Source organism: Bombyx mandarina, chromosome 16 (assembly GCF_030267445.1).
Source record: "Bombyx mandarina strain Sakado chromosome 16, ASM3026744v2".
In the NCBI taxonomy this organism is placed as follows: domain Eukaryota; kingdom Metazoa; phylum Arthropoda; class Insecta; order Lepidoptera; family Bombycidae; genus Bombyx; species Bombyx mandarina.
Window position 1 is genome coordinate 8,363,619 of NC_143222.1, and position 24,229 is coordinate 8,387,847.

At 36.2% G+C, this 24,229-nt stretch overlaps 1 protein-coding gene across 7 annotated transcripts in view; it reads left to right on the forward strand.

The window, feature by feature from the left end:
- Positions 1-24,229, forward strand: part of LOC114250365 (T-box transcription factor TBX2) — a 128,929-nt gene that overhangs the window by 93,407 nt on the left and 11,293 nt on the right. For 4 of the 7 annotated variants that reach the window (XM_089733890.1, XM_028184194.2, XM_028184197.2 and 1 more), the window contains 2 exons: positions 646-741; positions 23,777-23,935. In XM_089733890.1, coding sequence (XP_089590016.1) covers positions 646-741; positions 23,777-23,935 — 255 coding nt within the window. The remainder of the gene's footprint in view (positions 1-645; positions 742-23,776; positions 23,936-24,229) is intronic. The other 3 variants (XM_028184196.2, XM_028184198.2, XM_028184199.2) reach the window with 3 other exon arrangements.

Here is a 24,229-nt window from a genome sequence, read left to right on the forward strand (position 1 = left end):
AAAAAGACAAAAGTCCCAATAATGTTCGTCGTAAATCAAAAAACGTCTTAACTCCAAATTATACGGTCGTGTCTCGTATTTTAGTTGTACGTTTTTCTTTTGGTGAATGTACACTGTTTGTTTTGCAGGCGAGAACACTGCCCAACCTATCATTATCGTCTCGTTATGCTTTTTTATAGCTCAGCGGAGGTCAACATTTGGGGAGATTTTGTATATTAAGTTTGCTTATTCTAGGCATTCTGGAACTGGATGCTGGAACCTGTTTATCGACTTTGGAAAAAAAAAAGTTTTTTATCTGAATTTTAAACGTATCGAACGAAACCATCCGAAAAGAAAATTTAAATAAACTGTAATTTTTATTATTAATAATTTTGGTTTAGCACATGCAACATAAAAATATACCTTGTATTATTTGACCAAAAGTTGACAGCGTATGTGACATAACTATCTTCTAATAAGCCGGAGGCGAAGGCGCAGGTTTTTAATAACTGTTATTATTAATAACAATTCCAAATAATATGACGTGCTAGTTATTTTATTATTTATTTTTCCGTATATAAAAATAGTGACTTTAATTGACAAGATGTTCAGGCATTTTCCGCCTTGATTCATAGCGTACTAAAGTTAAATTTTTCTCCTTCGTAGGAGCTCATCTATAGCCAAAGCCAACGGATGTTGTCAAAGTTGCTGTGGCCCAATCCAGCACCTAGTGCGCCCAGAGACCCCCACTCAGATCATTTGGTTAGTAGAATTTTGTTTTATTTGTTTTTTTTTTCTTCTTCAAAATATACTGTAGATGTTCTAGTAGCATTCAACAAAAAGTATCTACATGAAATAAAACGAAACTTAAAAAAAAAAAAACCACGCTGCTATTATTTTGCGTTTAAAAATCGAATAAAAAACACAACAGTCTAATTGAAATCGCCGTCAATGAATGTTTGAAAAAGATAAAATTCAACCGTTAATACTTATCCACCACGCCCGTATAACGTAGTTAAGCATCGTTGTTTTTGGAGAACGGACAAAAAAAAACTGATGATCCAAATCATCGTGGCAGATGTTAATGATTCTATTATTTATGATCGGGTCGGATCTATTATGGCTGTTCGTTTTTTACGTCGCTGCCTACTACCTCCGGAGTGCGTGTAAACGTAACTTTATTCATCCGTGTAATTTTCTGTTTAGTGGATAACGACTGTTCGAATGTTATTTTTTATTTTTTTCGTATTTCGAAATCTACGAAGGAGTATTTAGTTTAATGGACTTAGTTCAAAACAAAGAGTTTATTAATATCATGTTTGTTGCGAACGTTTTGTTTTCCCCTACCCGTTTGCTGGTAGCCTAAGGGGCTATTCCAGCTACGCCCGGGTAGATGAGCCCACGGGCTAAACCTGAGAGGATTTGCTAACACTAGCCCTAGCAAGAGCATTGCTTCGCAGAGTGTACCGCCGGATCGGAATCGCGACCCACTGAGAAGATCAGGCGAGAAACTCAGTGGCTCTCTGCATCTATGGGTTAGTTCGCTCGTCAAACTCTTCGTCGTAATCGACGAGGACGGTGACCGGTGCTTGAGAGACCTAAAAGCACCGAGAGTAAATTCGGGGGGATCCGACATGCTTTGGGCGACGGTGGCTTTGCAGTCTGCGTTGCCCCGTCGCGATCGGATAATAGACGTTTTACTCTCCTTACCTCCTTGCATTGTGTTGTCTAATACATTTTTGACTACGAGTACGGTAGGCAGCGGCTTGGCTCTGCCCCTGGCATTGCTGAAGTCCATGGGCGACGGTAACCACTCACCATCAGGTCGGCCATTTGCTCGTCTGCCTAAAAGGGTAATAAAAAAAGTTACAATTTTGGTTCGCTTCTTGAAATTTATTGCCAGTTATCAAAATGCGTCTAAAGGAATCGATAAAGTAAACGCTCTAGACCGACAGTCCTAAAGTTGTTCTTCAAAACTTGTTTATGTAAACTTATCTTGAAAATATCATTCGGACGATTCATTATTGTATCATAATATTTCATGAAGTTCAATTAAAACAAAATGTTAGTTTTGCGATAAAAATACTATTGTCCTCAATCTTCACAACGCATATATCGCATTAAGACAAGTAACACATCCATTTATGTAGTCAAGGTATTAATTAAATTGCCACAAATCACAAATAGTAAGTAGTACCCTTATTAGGCTAATAAACAGTACAATTACTGTATCCTTAATAAATAATTCAATTTAAAAAAGTCACAATAAACACGAACGATTATACGTAAAAGGAATTCGGGTCCTTGTCTATGATCAGGTTTTATTAATCGATGCACTAAGGAAAGTTTTTATAATAGATGTCAGATTGTCTGCAACTAGCAAAAATGAAGGATTAAATAAGCCTTTAAACTAAAGTCTTCAAGTCGTCGTGGCCTAAAGGATAAGACGTCTGGTGCATTTATATCTAGCGATGCAACGGTGTTCGAATCCTGCAGACGGGTATGGGACAAATGTTCACGATTAACTTTCACGGTGAAGAAATAACATCGTGTGATAAAAATCAAACCCGCAAAATTATAATTTGCGTAATTACTGGTGGTAGAATATTTGTGAATCCGCACGGGTAGGTACCACCACCCTGCCTATTTCTGCCGTGAAGCAATAATGCCTTTCGGTTTGAAGGGTGGGGCAGCCGTTGTAACTATACTGAGATCTTAGAACTCATAACTCAAGGTGGGTGGCGCACTTACGTTGTAGATGTCTATGGGCTCCAGTAACCACTTAACACCAAGTGGGCTGTGAGCTCGTCCACCAATATAAGCAATAAAAAAAAACACAAAAAAAAATTATGTCATTTATTTCTATATACATCGGGTCTGTTTTAAGTTTTCTTAATAATTTCTGTGTGACAGTAAAATTATACGGTCAGTACTAATTTTAATTATATCTTAATTGCTCTTGCATGCATTCAAAATTAAATAAACTTAATCGAGAAATTTTAAATTGAGTTAACTATAAAATATGTACACGGAACGTAATAAAAAGAAAATTAAAATGTATCAGGAACAAAACGCCATAACGTACGATATCTAATGCGTTTTTTTTTTATGTGCTCATAAACCACAGATTAAAAAAAAATATGCAGAAAAACTCCTTTTGTTCTTTTTAGTTATAAATCTGTGGAGAAGTCGAGGTAACTGCTTTAGGCGCCTCGCAGTAATCACACTAAGGTGTCTGCTGCCTAATTATATAGAGGAGAAACAAAAACATCTTCAAATATTTGTTCTTGTCAATATACATTGAAATATCTACTCTATGAATACAGTAATAAAATGTAAATTCCCATATTTAGGGGCGAAGATGACGAATTAAGTCGTCTGACATTTTGACGTACAATATAGAAACACACAGATCCATTAACGTGTTTTCATAAATGTTTTTTTTTCTTATTCTGATTTATTATTTACAATCAATTACAAAATGAGTTCAATGTTGTTGCTAAGAATTCGTCATCATCATCATCATCATCATCGGTTATTCGTGGCAAAGTAACCGTGGTTTATTGACAACTGTTCTCCATAATTCGCGAACTTTGGCTAGTCGCATGCACTCGTCAAGTGGGTTTTGATAAGGTTTTTTACTTGAACACTTCAGCGAATGGGGCTTTTCCAGCAATTCATAGCTGACATGAAAAAGTAAGCCATTGACTTTCTCGACGGATCTTCTCAATCGATCGCGCTTCGAAAGGGTAGTGTTATCAAATTATTTTAGGTTGAGCCTTGTGAGCTCACCTATTATGAATAATATTTGCAGCCTATTCAGAACAGTAACAGATAATGGTACACGAATGTTAATAATTATTTCGAAATGATCTGTTGTATATTATACAAGTGATATAACTTAAATAATTCCTCAAAAACAAGGAAATTTTATATTTTTTATATTAAATATTAAGGTTTTTGTAAACCACTATAGTGACATTTTTCTGCAGACGGTAACACAGTCAGATGACGTCATCAGCGTAATTTCCTCGTGTCGTTAAAGCGTCGACTTTTACTAAAACGAATTATGCCTCGCCGGCAAGAATTAGAAACAAAACCCACAGTTAATTAAACTTAAACCAACGGACTGTCTTAATAGTTTCTCTGCGTAATAACGAAGAGTAATACATATTCTGCTCTATAATCTATCTACTCAAAGCCATTCTTATAATTAGACACGCGTTCTCCGTGCCACTGACGAACGGCTCTGCAGCAAAACGTCGAGTATCCGAAATATGTCGGGGCCATTAAAAATTAAACAAAAAAAAAAAAACTCAGAGAATTGGCGTTAAAACGACCGTTAATTACAATATGATTAGAGGTTTGGGCCCTTTCACAAAACTAACAAGCTTTTGTATACCAATATGGAGGGTAATAAATAAATAAATAAATTAGAATACCGTTCGACAGCTGTCTCGTTATGTTTTTTAACATGCTTACGGTGACTATGCTCTGACGCACTGAGTTTCTCGCCGGATCATATTACTATCTCAATCGTCTAGTGGGTCGCGATTCCGATCCGGTGGTAGACTCTGCGAAGCACTGCTCTTGCTAGGGCTAGTGTTAGTAAATTCTATCAGGTTGTGTCCGTGAGCCCACCTACCCGTCCGGACGTAGCTGGAATAGCCTCTTTGAATACCAGCGCATAGGTAGGATAGGTAAGCACGTTTTAATATTGTACTCATCGATTACGTCCCAACTCTAAACCGAAGTTTTGAAAATTCCCATCCCTCTTTAATATGCTTTTATTAGCATCGGACGTATGTATTTTAGTATGTAACGGAATCTTTGAACATGATTTTGATGCCCTTCAAAACGTCGGATTAACTCGAAAATACTTATTAATAAGGACCGATGACAAATCAATATGTATTTAAAAAAAATAATAATATAAAAATTAAAAAAAATTGAAATTCAACTAAAAAATGACAAATAAATATTAGTTTAAAAAAACTAACAAAATACGCTTTTATAGTAAATCTAACTAAAAAATATCATGGTATCAGTAGTTATAAATATTTTATGAACATATATGAGTAGCAGGGTTATTTTGATAATATCCTGAAAAGCACCCCACGCTCTTTTACAATAATTTTTAATTCAAATTTATAAAAAAATATTTTATATTTTTTAGTTGGATTTTCTATAAAACCGTATTTTGTTAGTTTTTTAACTATTATTTATTGAAATTTCTATCGCTAATCGGTAATGTATCGGTTTGAAAGCTGGGGCAGCCGTTTTGTCTATGGACTCCGGTCATCACTAAACACCATGTGATCCGTGAACTCGTCCACTTAAGCAATAAAAAAAGAACGATATCTTTAATAGCATTTAAAAACTGAATATGCACGCTCAAATAGCAAATCGAACTAAGAATTAATTGTGTTTTTTTTTGTCCTGGTCAGGATATTAGAGCGAAGATATAAAATAATTGTATTGTCATCGGTCCTTCATGCGTATGCAAATTTTCAAATGAATCCCAGTTTTAAAGTCAGTAAAAGATTCACGTCCAAAGATTCCATTGCATACATACGAAGCTAATTGTAGAGTGTTAAAATAAGTTGCTATAATAAGAGCTTTCGTCTATACCAAGCGTAGTTTTTTTTATTTGTATTGGTCGATCTGGACAGGCAAAGGGAATTGCACCTAGACATGTTTAGTTTATCGAAAGACTTAAACATAGGGTTGATACGCGCAAAAATACCACAAATTATAAATTTAAGAGATTGGTTTATTTGTTCCAATTTTTTTATTCCTAAAATCAATGAATGAACTCACCGCCCACCTTCATTTAAGAGGTTACTGGAGCCCATAGGTATCAACAGCCCAAACGCCGCCACTCACTTTAGGACATGAGTTGTAAGTCTCAGATTTACGAATCGCATTACTGCTTCACGACCGAAATGAATAAAAGAATGTAGTTTATTTCTCTAGAAGACGTTTGGTAACAGTAACATATATTTTAATAAACATAATTCTTTTGTCTTTCTTGCTTGAGTTGAAATGTAGTTAATTGCGCACCGTATTTACATATTTAACTAACTTGAAATTTCATAGACACCACAGACGTCGTGTTTAATTGCGTAGGCAGATGTCTTTATGATCCGAAAGTGGATATTATCGCTTACTGACATTGACAATAACCGACAGCCGAAGGCCGGTAGAAGGTTTTGTTCTTACGGAACCACAGACGAAGGGAGTAAAATAAGAACTGCCAACTTCTCTTTTGGTCGATAATTTTCAATGGTCCTCACCATTGAAAATGTCATGACCTCTCTAAATAAATTTCTCTTGGACTGTTGCACCACCCCAGTTTATATCCGGCTGCGTGCATGGCGTCGTGGATTCAAGTGTTTAGGGTAGAGCGTACCTTACCCGAGCAACACCTTGGATTTCTGTTTCTGGATCTTCTACCGCACCCCTTGCCTGTTACCTGCAGCTCTTCTAACTATTACTGGTGGTAGGACCTCTTGTGAGTCCGCACGGGTAGGTACCAGCACCCTGCCTATTTCTGCCGTGAAGCAGTAATGCGTTTCGATTTGAAGGGTGGGGCAGCCGTTGTAACTATACCTGAGACCTTAGAACTTATATCTCAAGGTGGGTTTACGTTTACTCTACGCATTTACGTTATAGATGTATATGGGCTCCGGTAACCACTTAACACCAGCTGGGCTGTGAGCTCTTCCACCCATCTAAGCAATAAAAAAAACTTATCTATACTACAGCGTAACCGGGTTCCACTCAACAAAACATAGTAATACAAGAAAAAATGACATGTTACAGTCTATTTGTGTAAAAAAAAAACACGCACACATGAAATGACTTTACAATCGTAAAAGCAACAAAAGACACCTTTACAAAGAATAATTATACAACATCATTGATTTATTGTCTTTAATTAATTGATCGACGAAAAGATTAACAATACTTCTCCTATCTGATAAAACTTTAGAATTGTTGTAATGCAATGTAAAATATCAATTTTCACTCTTATCTTTAGAAGCGTAAAGTGTAAAATAGGTTGTACGAGACTTGTGTGTTATAATTACATAGTTGTACGTATGCGCCGACAGGTGGCGTTGATCCATTGATCATATAATTTTATGGGGCTCATTTATAAGTGGTTGTAAATAACGCGTTTATTTGTTTTGTTGGCGGTGAGGCACTTCGTTAGATTCCGAGCTTTAACTACTCATTAGGCGCCTGTGTGGCGGTTTTTGGGAGTCTTATTCTGACTACGCTTTAGTAACGAGACCATAGAGATTTTGGCACGCATTTAAAATCGGGCAAAGAAATCAAGTTTTCTCACGTTTGTTACATAACAATTTATAAAGGGTGAAGTTGGATTTGATCATGTTCAAAATTAAAAATTCATTGGTAAAGATCTCTCTCTCTCTCTCTCTCTCTTTGTCTTCCTAGCTGGAAAACTGGTTTACTGGTGGTAGGGCCTCTTGTAAGTCCGCACGGGTAGGTACCAACAACCCGGCTATTTCTGCCGTGAAGCAGTAATGCGTTTCGGTTTGAAGGGTGGGACATGACTCCTCCGATCCGGTGGTAGATTCTGCGAAGCACTGCTCTAGCTTGGGCCAGTGTCAGCAAATTCGTCAGGCTAGTGCCCCCTAGTGAGCTCACCTACTCGTTCAGTGAATCTAGTATGACCACACGAGGTCACTAGAATAGATAAAAAAAATTTAGTAAGTGGTCGTTACCAGCGCTCATAGTTATTGACAATGCCAGAGATGCAGCTGAGCGGACACCGTAAACAAACATTCAGACATCGTGAATCCCCTCAACTCATTCCAGAGCCTCACTTCACAAAAATGGCTTCCGGGAAGATATTTGGATAACCGTACGTGAACAGTTTTAAGATGGTTACCAGTGAGATGATATAAAGGAGATGACGGACGGTATCAATTCTTTTATTTATTTATTGCTAGGTGGGTGGACGAGCTCACAGCCCACCTGTTGTTAAGTGGTTACTGCCCATAGACATCTACAACGTAAATGCGCTACCCACCTTGAGATATAAGTTCTAAGGCCTCAGTATAGTTACAACGGCTGCCCCACCTTTCAAACCGAAACGCGTTACTGCTTCACGGTAGAAATAGGCAGGGTGGTGGTACCTACCCGTGCGGACTCACAAGAGATCCTACCACCAGTAAAGTAAACAAGTAAAAACAATTTCCAACAAGTAAATGTTTTTTCAATTAACAAAATGGAATCTACTCCTTTAAAATTACCGTCTTATTTTCGTGAACGTATGCAAATTCGATTGTCAGGAGTCCGGCCCTGGACTTGTGGAGGACACGAGTTTTTTTTTTTCTATCATTACAACATTATCCTCAAAGACATTAACATTTCCGTTTTACAGTTGATTGACAATTGAGAAACGTAAAGGTTCGACGTACACAAAGCAGATTCTCCATTAAAACAATTCCCCACAAAAGCGTAGAGAACATTAAAATGTGGAGCATAATCCTATTCATAATGACAGAGGCGCCTCCATTCGTAATTATGTGGAGTTACACTAACGATCCTCCAGAGTAATAGAGCTGCCTTTGTGTAGTTTTTATATGCCCGTAGAGGCCTTTTTGTAATAGTGAGGAAAGCTAAAAACGATTTTCTACTTAAGTGTCGGAGAAGGCGGCTAAGTTAAAAGGCTTCTATAGTTTAATACCTTCATCTGAGTGCTATAATGCTAAATAATTTAGGACTTATAACAAAACGCGTAAATTTTAGTGGAATGACCTAGTCGCTGTTTCGCAGGCACCGTGAAACTTGCTTTGGTGAGGTTGATTAACTACCTAAGTTAGGATCTATTAATCACAACAACGTTTATAAGGAACCTTGATAAAAAAATACGGCATAACGTTTGGAGGCATTGCGCGTCGTCTAATTCACTATTAAAAAAAAATTTATGACATTTGACAGTGACGACAGCGTTTGACAAATTTTAATGGGCTAATTTTGAAAATTGACAACCATAGACAATGTCGAATTAAACACATTTGGAATTTTGGTTGGTCTTTAATCATCTAATTTCTCAACTAAACACCACAAGTTGTGTTTAAAGTCCGTACTAAAAAATAATATTATGTGTAGTAAAAGCACTTAATCAACACAAAATATATACGTCAAAATACGCTGGATCGGAAAGCTAATAACGAATTCGCAATTCCGGATCCCTGTTGTGCGTTTCAGGAATGATGTCGTAGATGTTTGCCTTAATAAGAGGCTGAGTGATGGTAAGGTGAGCTCGTTGAGAACTCGAGTGCGCAAGTATTGTGGGAGTGCACGCCGAGCCCGCGGCACCTGTGTCGGCGGAGATGAAAGCGACGTCTCTTTGCGCCCGCGCTGCCGACAAATATTTATTTTAATTTAGAGCCCGCCCGCCGATACCTCATTACTTGCTAATGGATTTGCACCCGCGAACGGACATGCTGTAGGCGTTTGCGAAAATCGAAATACGCAAATTTATATCCCTTAAATCGATCCAGTATGGAAAACACAGATCAGTTTTGTTCTAATTTATGACATGACGTTTTATTACATTACGGCCCTGGCACCATGTCGTTTGCGACGCCCATAGACACGAAAATTTGAAGTGCTGTTTGATTTTGTAGTTGCGTTTAGACGCGCTACAAAGCTTCAAAGCTTATATTTACCGACAGGAATAATAATGCATTAAATGAAAAAAAAAACGATTCCCGAATGTGAATCACACGTTTCATAACATACATTTATTTATTGACTAATAATATTCTATGCAAAATGAAAATAAACAACAGACAGCAACAATTCAAAATTTTTATGACAATTCGTCAAACTTTAAACTCTTCTTGAAAATTTTCCAACCAAATTGCAAAATTGCCACTACAAGATGGATGCTTGCTGTTAGATTTTTTTCTTTATTTTCTACGTAAAATCAGAAACAAATATTTGGAACAATTTCAAAATTGATTAAATGACGTAGGTACCTAATTAATAACTCTCCTTTCTGGTCACAGATAACACAAAAAACTAAAAATAAAATTTAGTAATTATTTATAGTTGAATATGTCGATATCGAATACATACCCATCTCTGGCTATTTAACCGCGAAAATACACTACCAAGTTTATGTGACGTCGCTTCTTTCGTTCGTAATATTGTACAAATAAACCTTTAATTATCTATAAAGTTTTGTTGTTGTAATCCAATGAATAAATAAGTCGGTATACATTGGATAAATAATTAAATAACGCAATTTACTCTCCATGAAAAATACTATGGCATTCCTTTGCCTATTTATAAAAAAACATTTTTGTTTTAATAATGAAGTTGATAAAGATAGAAAATACTCCTTTACTTTAAGTCGTTTGCATATTGGCGCCTGTCGTTATTCATTTAGATATAATTAAAATATTTTTTTTTATTAAAGGTATAGTCATTATCATCATTAAAGAGCCTTTTTTAGTCCACTGTTGGGCATAGGCCTTTTCCACGGCACGCCACGCGACCCTTCCCTGGGCCTCTCTTCTCTATCCACTGCTCTATCCACTATTAAGTCGTCGTGGCCTAAAGGATAAGACGTCCGGTGCATTCGTGTTGAGCGTTGCATCGGTGTTCGAATCCTAGGCGGGTACCAATTTTTCTAATGAAATACATACTCAACAAATCTTCACGATTGACTTCCACGGTCAAGGAATAACATCGTGTAATAAAAATCAAACCCGCAAAATTATAATTTGCGTAATTAGTAATGCGTTTTGGTTTGAAGGGTGGGGGGTAGCCGTTGTAACTATACTTGAGACCTTAGAACTTATATCTCAAAGTGGGTGGCGCATTTACGTTGTACATGTCTATGGGCTCCAGTAACAACTTAACACCAGGTGGGCTGTGAGCTGTGAGTGTGGGTTGAGTACGTATTTCATATCTTGTATGACAGTTTTTTATTTTATTTTTATTGCTTAGATGAGTGGACGAGCTCACAGCCCACCTGGTGTTAAGTGGTTACTGGAGCCCATGGACATCTACAACGTAAATGCGCCACCCACCTTGAGATATAAGTTCTAAGGTCTCAAGCTCATGTACCCATTAAATCATACCATTACCTAGATGCAACCTACATATTTTACCTATTTTCCATAGATCACGAGGAATAGTGGACCGTACTCCAAAAACCTATTTCAATTATTTTTCTTTACATGTAAAGAAATCAAATTTTACACAAAACTTTCACGTAGTTCGGCTTATTAGTTGCCATTTGTCATATTTTGTTAACTTCGATCCATGTTAAGGTCAGGCCACACGAACCTTTCTACAGAACTGAGTAGATAGAGATATCAAATTATTCGAGCGCATCATATCGCTTGGCCTTCGCTTTGGTTCCAATGTTTGTCTACGCTTTTTGTACTAAAAAGGGCATTAGTGAACCCTTCTGTTTGCGTACAGTTGAGACGGTTTGCGTGTCAACAGTTTGGACAAATATTAGTGCATCGGCGGCTCCTCTGACTAACATAATCTTCCTTTAGTTAAACACTGTGGTTTTTTTTTACTTATTTTTAACACTCAATGTTGGTGTTCGGATCACATTTCGACGGCTACTCAATCGGGTTTTTGGATTTTGGAGGTTAATACTCGTCCATTTGACATTGGGAGCGATTACTAACTGTTTTTAAATAGACTATAACTATACTGACATCTTAGAACTTATATCTCAAGGTGGGTGGCGCATTTACGTTGCAGATGTCCATGGGCTCCAGTAACCACTTAACACCAGGTGGGCTGTGAGCTTGTCCACCCAACTAAGCAATAAAAAGAAAGACATATCTAATCATGAAAATTGTTGTAAGAATTTTCATACGAATTAAATGTTTGAATAGTAAGACCAACAGTAACTGCGCTGTTATAGAGAGAGAGCTATGTATCCATGTTCAATTTTTTTAAATTACAATTCGAATTTAGTTTTGCAAAAAAATATATGTAGGTACATATGTAGGTAACTACAGACAGAGCGATGTTCGAATTAGATCGATATCGGGAATGCTAAACGAAATCTCATCGGCGTCCGTCGCATTCCTTTAACAAAAACAAAACGCTCTAAACACTCGATCCGCGTTTCGTGGCCCTTCCGCGAATTAAATTTAGCAAAAAGCTAAAACGCCTTCAAAACTCGTACACGAGAGGCGAACGAGCGAAACACAATACGCAACATCCACGCCCCTGTTCGGAATAAAAATCAAAATGAGATTTCTAGAAAGGGAAGTAAAAGAAGAAAAACCGCGCGTCCGACTCGGGTTTCTCTAGTCCGTTAGAGCGAGACGGATGCGTTCGCTGAGTTTCGTCCTCGCGTCGCGTTATGAGTTATGGCGGTTTCTCGTGCTCGCCTCGCGAATTAGCCATTTGGCGCGAACGTGGGGCGACCTACGACGCCGCGTTATACCACGCGCACGGAACGCATACAATTGGGAAAACACTTCGCACCGGTAATTAAATTCAAACTACATTGGGATAGGTCATGCTCTCGTATCTCAATTAACTAATTACGATGATAACATTGAAGTGAACCGTCCAATTACATTAAAGTAATGCATTTTCAAAACTAAATGGTAATTAAAACAATCGCTAGACATTAATGAAATAAAGTGAAAAATCTAATATTTTGGCTAAATACATGTCATTGAAAACATGAATAAAATTAAGACAAGCTGCAAACAAATTTCATTCAAACTAAATTCAGCGCCATCTTTTGACGAGTAGCACAATCAAACTATTTCAAATTTCCAATTACGATAAAAATGATTTATAGTAGTAAATCTTCTTTTTTTTTTAAACGAAAAACTTCTTTTTTGCCTCTCTCTGTCCAAGCAATAGCTTAAAAATAGGCTTCCCGTCATTCAACTATTCCATTCATAAAGACAGTTTACACGTATCTTGGCTAGTGTAACAAATCTAACTGCCGAAATTATGTTACAAATGAAGCCTTACATCATCGTTAGGCAGATAATAAAAATAGAGAATAATTCGTTTACGACCTGCAACCGTGTCGAAAGAATGGAAACAGACAAACTCGTGGCGCCATCTCCCGCTTGTTAACTCAGACTAACCCTAATGAATTAAGGACGTACTCACCGAAGTCGATATTTCGATAACAGAAAAAAAAAATTAAGTTTAAAATTTATTAATGAATTATAATCTATATATATATAAATGAATTGCTGTTCGTTAGTCTCGCTAAAACTCGAGAGCGGCTGGACCGATTTGGCTAATTTTGGTCTTGAATTACTTGTGGAAGTCCAGAGAAGGTTTAAACGGTAGATAAATATAAAGTTTAAGTCTTTTATTTATCGATTGAGGCACTACGAAATCTGCCGGGTCAGCTAGTTTAAAATAAATAATTTTATTTGTATCAACAATAGCGTAATGTGTATTGTGATTTTTTTTTAAACTTAAATTACTAGAAAAGTCAACTTATAGTCTAGTAGGTATTACATATTTCACAAAAACAAAACGATACTGAATGGAAGGGTGCTTTAAAAATTTAATCACCTAACAGCGTACACGGATAGATACTGAACTCGTGGTCCTTGCGGGGCGGGGTAATTACTTTAATCGACATATGGGAATCATCGATACGGCGCCCGGGACCACCGTGCCGACCGATTTACATATAAATTTGTTGTCCAGCCGTAAAATAAAGAAATTGGACGGACGAATAAAAGCTTCGTAATTAAAGCCGACGCTCGAGATACAACTATAATTTTAATTTTAATGTTAACGTTTTTCGAAATGGCTCTCCGGCTGACCGGGGCCGCTTCGTTAGTTCGAACCGAAGACAAAACAAAAAAAAAATGATTGTCTTTATATCGTCATTAAGGGCGGGAGTGACGCGGAGTGCTTACGTCAAGATCGATTTATTCACGGTAGGTATATTCATCGAAACTCTTCTGGTACTAGCAGATTGACGTTTAGTGAATATTAAATTGTATGACACTAAAAAGAGAATTAGGAAGTAATTCGAGCGTTGTCGACCGCAAAATATCAGCTGCACGCTTAAGTTAGCTAGATATAGTGCTGACAACATTATACCTTCATTAACTTTAATTGAATTCACGTTTAATCTAATACATACTATGGCACTTATTATTTAATGTAGGTACATCGTTATTGAATAGTTACTCCTGTTGCTGTTGTTGTTTACGTAATCATGACGCAATTTAACAAAATAAATTGACGCGTTGCAATAAATTTGACGTAAATCTGACGTTATAAATTGGTACAGAAAGAAAAAAAACGTCTTCTGTCATGAATCGTTTTAAACTTTCGCTTAGAAGTATTATTATTTAAAAGGCTTAAAGGTAAAAAATTTCATATTTAATGAGTTCATGATGTTCCGGCGTTATTATAAGCGCACTTTTTTAATAGCCCTAATACTGCAACCAGCGTAGCTTGGCCTCCCACAAGGTGAGGCGACAATCTGTGGAGATTCGAGGGAAACGGCTGGATACAGGCACCGCAGGACTGATCGTTGTAGTGAAGCTTGGCACAGGCCTCTGTCCAGCAGTCTGTGGGCTGAAAGATAGAAGAAGTATCCACGGTTAAGTAAATTCGTAGTAAGAACCTGTCATAATAATATGATAATGTATATAATTGCGCGGTTACTTCTAGGAAGCTACAACCTTTTTGGTTAAAATAAAGATAACTCTGCTAATTACTGTTTTAATGCTTGTTTATCAGTTTCGCGACCACATCCAATAATCTGCATACGTATAGACTAGTCGATACCATCTAGGACTAGAAATTTGGTCAAGCTTTTTGAATGTTACTCCAAACGACATTCAAGGACAGAATCTAAGAAGTAAAATAGTATTAAATAATGATCCATTTCTTTCTAGATATAGAAAAAGATTTGTTTTGCTGCAAAAATATCTGTATACCTACACTTTGCTTATAGGTCTCACTGTGTTATTAAACTCTCAAGACCCATACGTTATTTTGTCCTTACAAGGCATAATAACGTATTAAACCAAATCAGAGTACAGTCTGGAGCTTAAACGGAAACCGTCATAATCAATTCAGTTAAATCGAATTAAACGTAATTTGTTGTAATCAAGCGATGCGTTTCGTATGGGGAGCGAACGATTAGTCAATAAAAACAATTTGCTTCAATAAAAACGTTCGCGACGTTGTTCTCCGACAAAGATCTAATACAAACCAAGCATAAACAAAAGACTGTGGCGACATACGTCTAGTGAGTCCGCACGGGTAGCTACCACCACCCTACCTATTTCTGCCGTGAAGCAGTAATGCGTTTCAGTTTGAAAGGCGAGACAGTTGTTGTACTGTTAAAAGTGAGACCATAGAAAACATGTCTCAAGGTGGGTGCCGGTATTTACGTTGTAGATGTCTATGGGCTCCGGTAACCACTTAACGCCAGGTGGGCTGTGAGCTCGTCCACCAATCTAAACAATTAAAAAAGAAGTTTTAGAAATTTAAAATCTATTTAGAATTTGGGCGTGTTGTGCGCCCGAATACTACCGCCCTGCCTATTTTAACTGTGAACCAGTAATGCATTTTGAAAGCTGAGACAGCTGATAAACTATACAATTGTAATTTAGACCTCATATCTCGAAGGTAAATAGCGACATTCACGTGTTCATCTTTATGGGCTCCCATAATCACTTAATACCAGGTTGTATGCTCGTTCACCCTTTGAAGCAATAACTCAATTATTTCCAATATTTCGACTTCAAAGTCTTCGTAGTCATGTAGCCAACTTAGATGTTATTCGTCGCTAGCGGAACGTCATCGGAGACCTTAAAGTAAAACGAATAAACGCAAAATTAAACAGTTTAAATAGTTATAATTATTTCTACGATTCGCCAAAACCGAAGACAATGTTGTAGTTAAACACGCTTGCTTATGTATAATACATATTTTTAAATGAGTTAATCTCCATTCTGTTTCGTCCTTAAGGTTATAATTCGTAAATAATACTTATTATTTCATCCAGTAAATTAAATCGGAATGAAATCAATTTATTAGATTCTATAAAACATCGATAACAAAATGTTTCGCAGCACTACAAGGTTTGTTGAAGTTCGTGATTTTGTGAATTTCGATATCCGATCATCGACACGAAATATCAATAAAATCTGTGATTATACTTTCACAACGGTTCGATTCGTTTTGCTTCGCATTTATATCCACAGCGTTATCGTATTGCCCGCACGGGTAAGTTTCATTAAGCCGCCCAAATCTACCGCGAACGATTCACGCGATTTCGAGCTCATGTATCCCATGTCTATTTTTTTTGTTGTTGCTTAGATGGTTGAACGAGCTCACGGCCCGGTGCTAAGTGGTTACTGGAGCCCATAGACATCTACAACGTAATTGCGCCACCCACCTCGAGATATAAGTTCTAAGGTCTCATGTATAGTTACAACGGCTGCCCCACCCTTCAAACCGAAACGCATGACTGCTTCACGGCAGAAATAGGCAGAGTGGTGGTACCTACCCGCGCAGGCTCGCAAGAGGTCCTACCACCTTATTTCAAACAGCCTATAAAGCCTCATTACAAACCTTGTTATCAGAATTTGCTTCTGAATTATTTAAAATTTTCGTTATCGTTTTGGCTATATAAAAAAAAACAGAACTAACTAAATCCAATGTCAACATGACTCCCGGTCACCGTCCTCGCCGAACCCGTTACTTGCGACGAAGGGCTTGACGAGTAAATTAGCCCATAGACACAACCCACTGAGTTTCTCGCCGGATCTTCTCAGTGGGTTGGGTTTCTGATCCGGTGGTAGATTCTGCGAAGCACTGCTGTTCCTAGGGCCGGTGCTAGCAACACTTCCGGTTTGAGCCCCGTGAGCTCACCTACTAGCTCGGTGATCTAGAATAACCCCTCGAGTTTATTAGAATAGCAGTCGTCGTGGCCGGATAAGACGAAGGAAGGATAAGACGTCCGGTGCAATCTTATCTAGCGATGCAACGGTGTTCGAATCCCGCAGGCGAATGCCAATTTTTCTGATGAAATACGTACTTAACAAATGTTCACGATTGACTTCCACGTTGAACGAATAACATCGTGTAATAAAAATCAAACCCGCAAAATTATAATTTGCGTAATTACTTGTGATAGGACCTCTTGTGAGTCCGCACGGGTAGGTACCACCACCCCGCCTATTTCTGCCGTGAAGCAGTAAGGCGTTTCGGTTTGAAGGGTGGGGCAGCCGTTGTAACTATACTGAGACTTTGTTCCTTACGACGATATTCCTTATTATAAAAATATTAATTTTAAGTTCTATTCGAGGTATAAAGAAAATAATTATTCGGGTATACACTTTTTATTATGATTTTTTTATTGATAAAAATAATAATAAACAACTTTAAAAAGTTATCAACTTTATTTTATTCACAATGATTTATAAAAAATATATAATAAAAATATGTTATTTTTTGTACAAAGCTAAGTCGTACACTGTGTGCATTACTAATAAAAATCTTACGTTACGGACGTTTTTCCCCGGTTAGGGTACCCCTCCGCATCGTCCCATAAGGAACTTCGTTCCAATAAAAAAGGTAGGAAAAAAAACAACAACATAAAAAAAAGAAAACATATTTACGAATGTAAAAAAATCTTTCCTAATACAAATAATGAAAACGATCCCTTCAGCGGCCACAGAGTAAACACATGTAGAGTGTCATGAATATTGATTTATCAGCGCGGACCGCACCGAGACCGGCGGCTGAATATTAATGTATGTTTTTGCATACAAACACATATTTTTCCAGTACGAAGCCTTTTGCTAGGACAATGTATTGTGTTATCTGCGATACACGCGTGTGTGTGATTGTAATGCGAAACGTGTGTTTCGTTTCACGGACATTTTGTGTCGCAGTTGCCGCTTTTGTTTGTAATCTATATCTATTTATTAATTAATACGTGAAGCAAAAACATTGTATCCCTTTTCACGAAAATTGCGCGGACGGAGGATTATGAAATTTCCCACACTTATAGAGAATATAGAGAAGAAGTGCACAATGTTTTTTTTAAATGATGCCTAAAAATACATTAAATCAATAAAGAAAACATTACACACACTACCATGTATTTGACACACACACACGCATGCGTACTATTTATTTATTGTCAGATTTTTGTTCTTCACGTCTGTGGTCAAATTGAGAATAGATTAAATATTGTTTGTCTTTATTATAATAATATTTTTATAGTGTAATAATGGCGAAATTTGTGATTATAGAAGTATAAAATACAATCATAATAGTGTACAAATTTACAATTCTAATTAATTATAGTCGAATTTCGACTACTGCGGGACCTCTAGTATATATTAATACGTGAAGCAAAAACTTTGTACCCCTTTTTACGAAAATTGTGCAGACGGAGGATTATGAAATTTCCCACACTTATAGAGAATATAGAGAAGGAGTGCAGAATGCTATTATTTTTTTAATATATGCATAAAAATACATTAAATCAATAAAGAAAACATTACACGCACTACCATGTATTTGACACACACACATATACTCTTTGTTTATTGTCAAACTTTTGTTATTACTTAAAATCTGCTATCAAATTTAGAATAGGTTAATAATGTTTATACTTAATATTATTTGTTTATAGTGTGGTCTTGGCAAAATCTGTGATTATAGTAGTATAATAGACTTGGACAATAGACCCATAATAATGTTCAAACTTATAATTTAAATTACATAATTATAGTCGAGTTTCGACTACTGCGGGACCACTAGTATTAATTAATACGTGAAGCAAAAACTTTGTACCCCTTTTTACGAAAATTGTGCGGACGGAGGAGTATGAAATTTCCCACACTTCTAGAGAATATAGAGAAGGAGTGCACAATGCTAATATTTTTTTAAATTATGCATATAAAATACATTAAATCAATAAAAAAAAATCACACACACTACCATATTATTTGACACACACATATATACCTATATATATCTACTATACTATACTACTTTACTCTTTGTTTACTGTCAAACTTTTGTTATTGCTTAAAATCTATGGTCAAATTGAGAATAGATTAATACTGTTTATCCTTAATGTTATTTGTCTTGGCGAAAGCTGTGATTATAGAAGTATGTATAATAATAGTCTTTGACAATAGAATTACATATGTTACAATGTTCAAACTTATAATTTCAATTAATTATAGTCGAATTTTGACTTTTTATTTTATTTTATTGCCCTCGTAGGCAGACGAGCATACGGCCCACCTGATGGTGAGTGGTTACCGTCGCCCATGGACTTCAACAATGCCAGGGGCAGAGACAAGCCGCTGCCTACCGAAAATAATAAATAACCTCGATATAGACATTAGTTATAATATTTAATTTATCTCGCATTATCTTGAATATAATTTAACGAGCCGAAACTCTTACAGGCGACAATAAGTATTTAGATCCATTAATAATTAATTAATAAATAATAATAAATTATTAATAAATAATTAAATCCATTAATAATTAATAATAAATAAGCATATTGTTGCTACGTCATCACAAAAAAAATGTTGAAACAACTTTTTATATAGTCTATTTGTGATGTGTCTATCTAGATATATATCACTAAAAAAATTCAGCAACTTGAGAAGAAAACTGATAATGACATGAATCAGATGTAATTTGTAAGAGTAATCTTTATTGCGGGGGTCTTGGTGCATCCAGTTTTTTTTTTCTTACCTATGCTGATAGCCTTGAGAGGCTATGTCAGCGTAACCCTAACGTGTAGGTGAGCTCTCGGGGCTCAAACCAGGAGGCGTTGCTAACACTGACCCTATCACTAACAGTGCTTCGTAGAATCTACTACCGGATCAGAAACGCGACCCACTGAGAAGTACACGCGAGAAACTCAGCGGGCTGTGTCTATGGGCTAGTTTACTCGCCGAACCCTTTGTAGCAAGCGATGGACGAGAACGATGACTGGTGCTTGAGGAACCTAAAGGCACCGTTAGTGGATCGCGAGGATCCGAAATGACGGCTTAACGCTCAGTGTTTAGCGGTTACTGCCCATAGGCATAACCACGTGAATGCCGTTGGTTACCTTGTGACTTGAGGCTTTAGATTTGACTTTAAATAATACATATTCCAAAACAAATGAAATTGAAAAATTGCGTGCAAATTCGAAATCTAAGTGAGGCAACACCAAAAAATCGAATTCACCCTAAATATAACCCACTAATCTATTATTTAAGAAGACCTCATAAATTTTAGTTGAAAATTCTAAATTAACGTGAACATGGCAACCCGTAATAAAGCTCTCTCCACACCCCCGCTTCGGACGTATTACCGCATTACTCAACAATCGTCCGAGTTACGTCGGCTCGGGTAGTTTTTTAGTACGATAATGACAAGGTGGTGTGACCCTAAGCGGTCGCTAAATTACCGTACATTACACGTCTAATTTGAACTGTCTCCCCCGGTTCATGATAACAGCTGTAATTTTTACATCGTTTGATGTCACCAGTCTTGTTTCTTTTTTTGACCTTTTGAATTCAATAAATTCGGGGTCACGTGGATTTTTATCTGTTTTATACAAGTGTCAAATTAAGTACATACTGGCGGTAGGACGTCTTGTGAGTCCGCACGGGTAGGTGCCACCACCCTCCCTATTTCTGCCGTGAAGCAATAATGCGTTTCGGTTGGAAGGATAGGGCAGGCGTTGTACTGTAAGAACTGAGATTTAAAACTCATGTCTCAAGGTGGGTGGCGCATTTACGTTATAGATGTCTATGGGCTCCGGTAACTACTTAACACCTGGTGGGTCATAAGCTCGTCCACCCATCGAGGCAATAAAATAAAATAAAAAATATATCCCAACAAGACGTGAACAAGTCGATAATTAGTCATCGTTGATTATGTTTTAATGTAATTTTTTTCGTTATTGTATTTATAACCCTTTCAAAACCATTTTAATATTTCAAAATGTCAAGTAAAGTAGGAATTTATAAATAAAGTTATTAGCCTGAAATATATTTATTGTCACATTCGCAATTTTTTTTTTATTGCCTTTGTAGGCAGACGAGCGTACGGCCCACCTGATGGTAGGTGGTTACCGTCTCCCATGAACTTCAGCAATGCCAGGAGCAGAGCCAAGCCGCTGCCTACCGCAAAATAGTCAATTTATTAACGTCTTATACCTACCCATTTTGCCTATAATTGGAATTTTCAAAACATGTCACTTTCTGTCAAAACTATAGTGGCATACACTTCTAAAAGTGTCACCAAAGATTACTATAACCTCACAAATATTTTCTAATGATAAGCATTTATTGTGCGAACCGTACCACGAATTATTTGCGCATTAAAAATAATTTAGGCAATTAATTATTAATAGTGATTTCATAATATATCAGAGATCAAATCAATGTTATCTATATCTATATTAATATTATAAAGAGGAAAGATTTGTTTGTTTGTTTGTTTCGAATAGGCTCCGAAACTACTGGACCGATTTGAAAAATTCTTTTTCCATTAGAAGCCGACATTGACCCTGATGAACATAGGCTACTTTTTAAAAAAAAAAATTTTTTATTTTTTTTGTTCCATGTTTGTTTTAATGTTTCCGAATTTAGGCAATTAATTATTAATAGTGATTTCATAATATATCAGAGATCAAATCAATGTTATAGATAAATATCTAAACGAAGAATTAAGAAAAGTTTTCTGATTATTCCACGAAATAACATTCGTGACGATTAAAAACCTATTAAAACATATTATTAATGCAATTTTCTGCAATGAAGTGCGCTTTTTGATCGCAATCGCAAATCATCATTACAGTAATTGCATCTTACCGTCATAAGCTTAAGACTTATGTTAAATTTATTTAAAGACGTACAGGTATTATACTTAAATGATTTTTTATATTAGTAAAGCGATTTAACGGCCGTCTGGAGTAGTGGTAAGTGGCATAGTCACTACACAAGGGGGTCGCGGGTTCGAATCCCGCCAAGGGAAGATATTTGTATGATAAATATAAATGTCTTTTCTAGGGTTATGCATATATATTAAATATATGTATGTGTATAATAAAATCTTACATTTATTTCCGTTATCTGGTATCTGTAACACAAGTTCTTTACGAACTTATCACGGGACCAGTTAACGTGGCGTGATTGTTAGTAAATATTTACATTTATATTTATTTATTTATTTATTATATTTTATAATTAATGACGGCGACAATAATATTAGTAATCAGAAAACATTAAAATTTAAAGGTATTTAATACTTTAAAATCGATAAAGGCAGTCCCTATTTAAGTTTATTTCGATGGTATTTCAATTAGTATTTCCAGAACTAAACGTCCCTCGCATACCAGTGTTGCAATACATTATTTAAACTATGTACAGAGACACACGAATACATTATGTAAATAAATAGCATACATAATAAAATGTACACATAAATCATTAATAATTATCAGCAATCTAAGGTACGCTAGTGTGTGATTGGTTAACCAAATGAGAAGAATTACGTTACAATTTAAATTTAATATAATATAATACAGTTACATAACAAAAAATTGTATTTTAACAGAAAACCGAATTTATTTTTACACGCTTTATATTAGCTTCACTTGTATGTATGTTTGTATGTTTGTAACTGACTCCTTTAGACGCGATTTTGACCCACTTTAAACGGCCAGATTTCATTCAAAATTTGTAGATTTATCGAGGAGCGATGACAATACACTAATTTTATAAGATTATTCCATTATTCAATTTGCAAAATAAGATTTTTGCTAATTTATATAATATTTAATATTTATATATATAATAAAGTCGATAAGACAGGAATTGATGTTAAAGTACTTAATGGTTTTAAAAATACGCTTTTATAGAAAATTTAACTAAAAAATGAAAAATAAATAATAGCCCACGCTTTTTTTACAATAAAATATATTTTACACTATTTTAAATTTAAATTTATTAAAATGTATTTTCTATTTTTTAGTTGAATTTTATATTGAGCGTATTTTTTTTGTTTTTTTTAAACTATTATTTATTTTACTACTGTTATTCTTTCATCAGCTCTAAATAACAAATATTCAAGTTAATTTGACGTATTGAAGTTTTTAATAATTATATTGAAACATACCTACAAGGTAAAGCTGATAAAAGCTCATTAATGATCTTCTTTTAGATAACAAGTTCTACATATTTCTGCGATATAAATATAATAACATACATATGCAAACATAATAAATGTTGGTTTGATTATGGAATTGAAACATCCAGCGTTGTTTTCGTGGTTATACGAGCTTGCATCTCACCTGGTTATAAGTGGATACCGGATTCTATGGATATCACGAAGCGAGTACCACTAACGACCTTGAAACTTGATATCGAAATATTGGAATGACCTTTCATCTAGCAACAGCTCCATACTTTTTTTTATATTGCTAGATGGGTAGACGAGCTCACAGCCCACCTGGTGTTAAGTGGTTACTGAAGCCCATAGACATCTACATCGTAAATGCGCCACCCACCTCGAGATATAAGTTCTAAGTTCTCAAGTATAGTTACAACGGCTGCCCCACCCTTCAAACCGAAACGCGTTACTGCTTCACGGCAGAAATAGGCAGGGTGGTGGTACCTACCCGTGCGGAATCACAAGAGGTCCTGCCACCAGTAAATACCTTAGAAAGCGATTTAAAAAAAAAAGAAATATGCCAACATCCTCTAGCATCAATGTCCTAAGCTGTGTGAAGTGTGTTACGCAGACGATCCTGAACTCGATGCACAAGTACCAGCCGAGGTTCCACCTGGTGCGAGCCAACGACATCCTCAAGCTGCCCTACTCCACGTTTAGGACGTACGTCTTCAAAGAGACGGAGTTCATCGCTGTTACAGCGTACCAGAATGAAAAGGTTGGTAAATTTAACGACGACCCACTAAGACCTTCAAATTTTATATTAACAACGGCTTTGCTATCCAGACTGCCAACCGTAGACATCCGTGAGCATATCTATCTTCTATGTATCTATATATATAAAAATGAATTGCCGTTCGTTAGTCTCGCTAAAACTCGAGAACGGCTGGTTGGACCGATTTGGCTAATTTTGGTCTTGAATTATTTGTGGAAGTCCAGAGAAGGTTTAAAAGGTAGATAAATATGAAAATGCTCGGAATTAAATAAAAATAATTCTCGATTCTCGATTGAG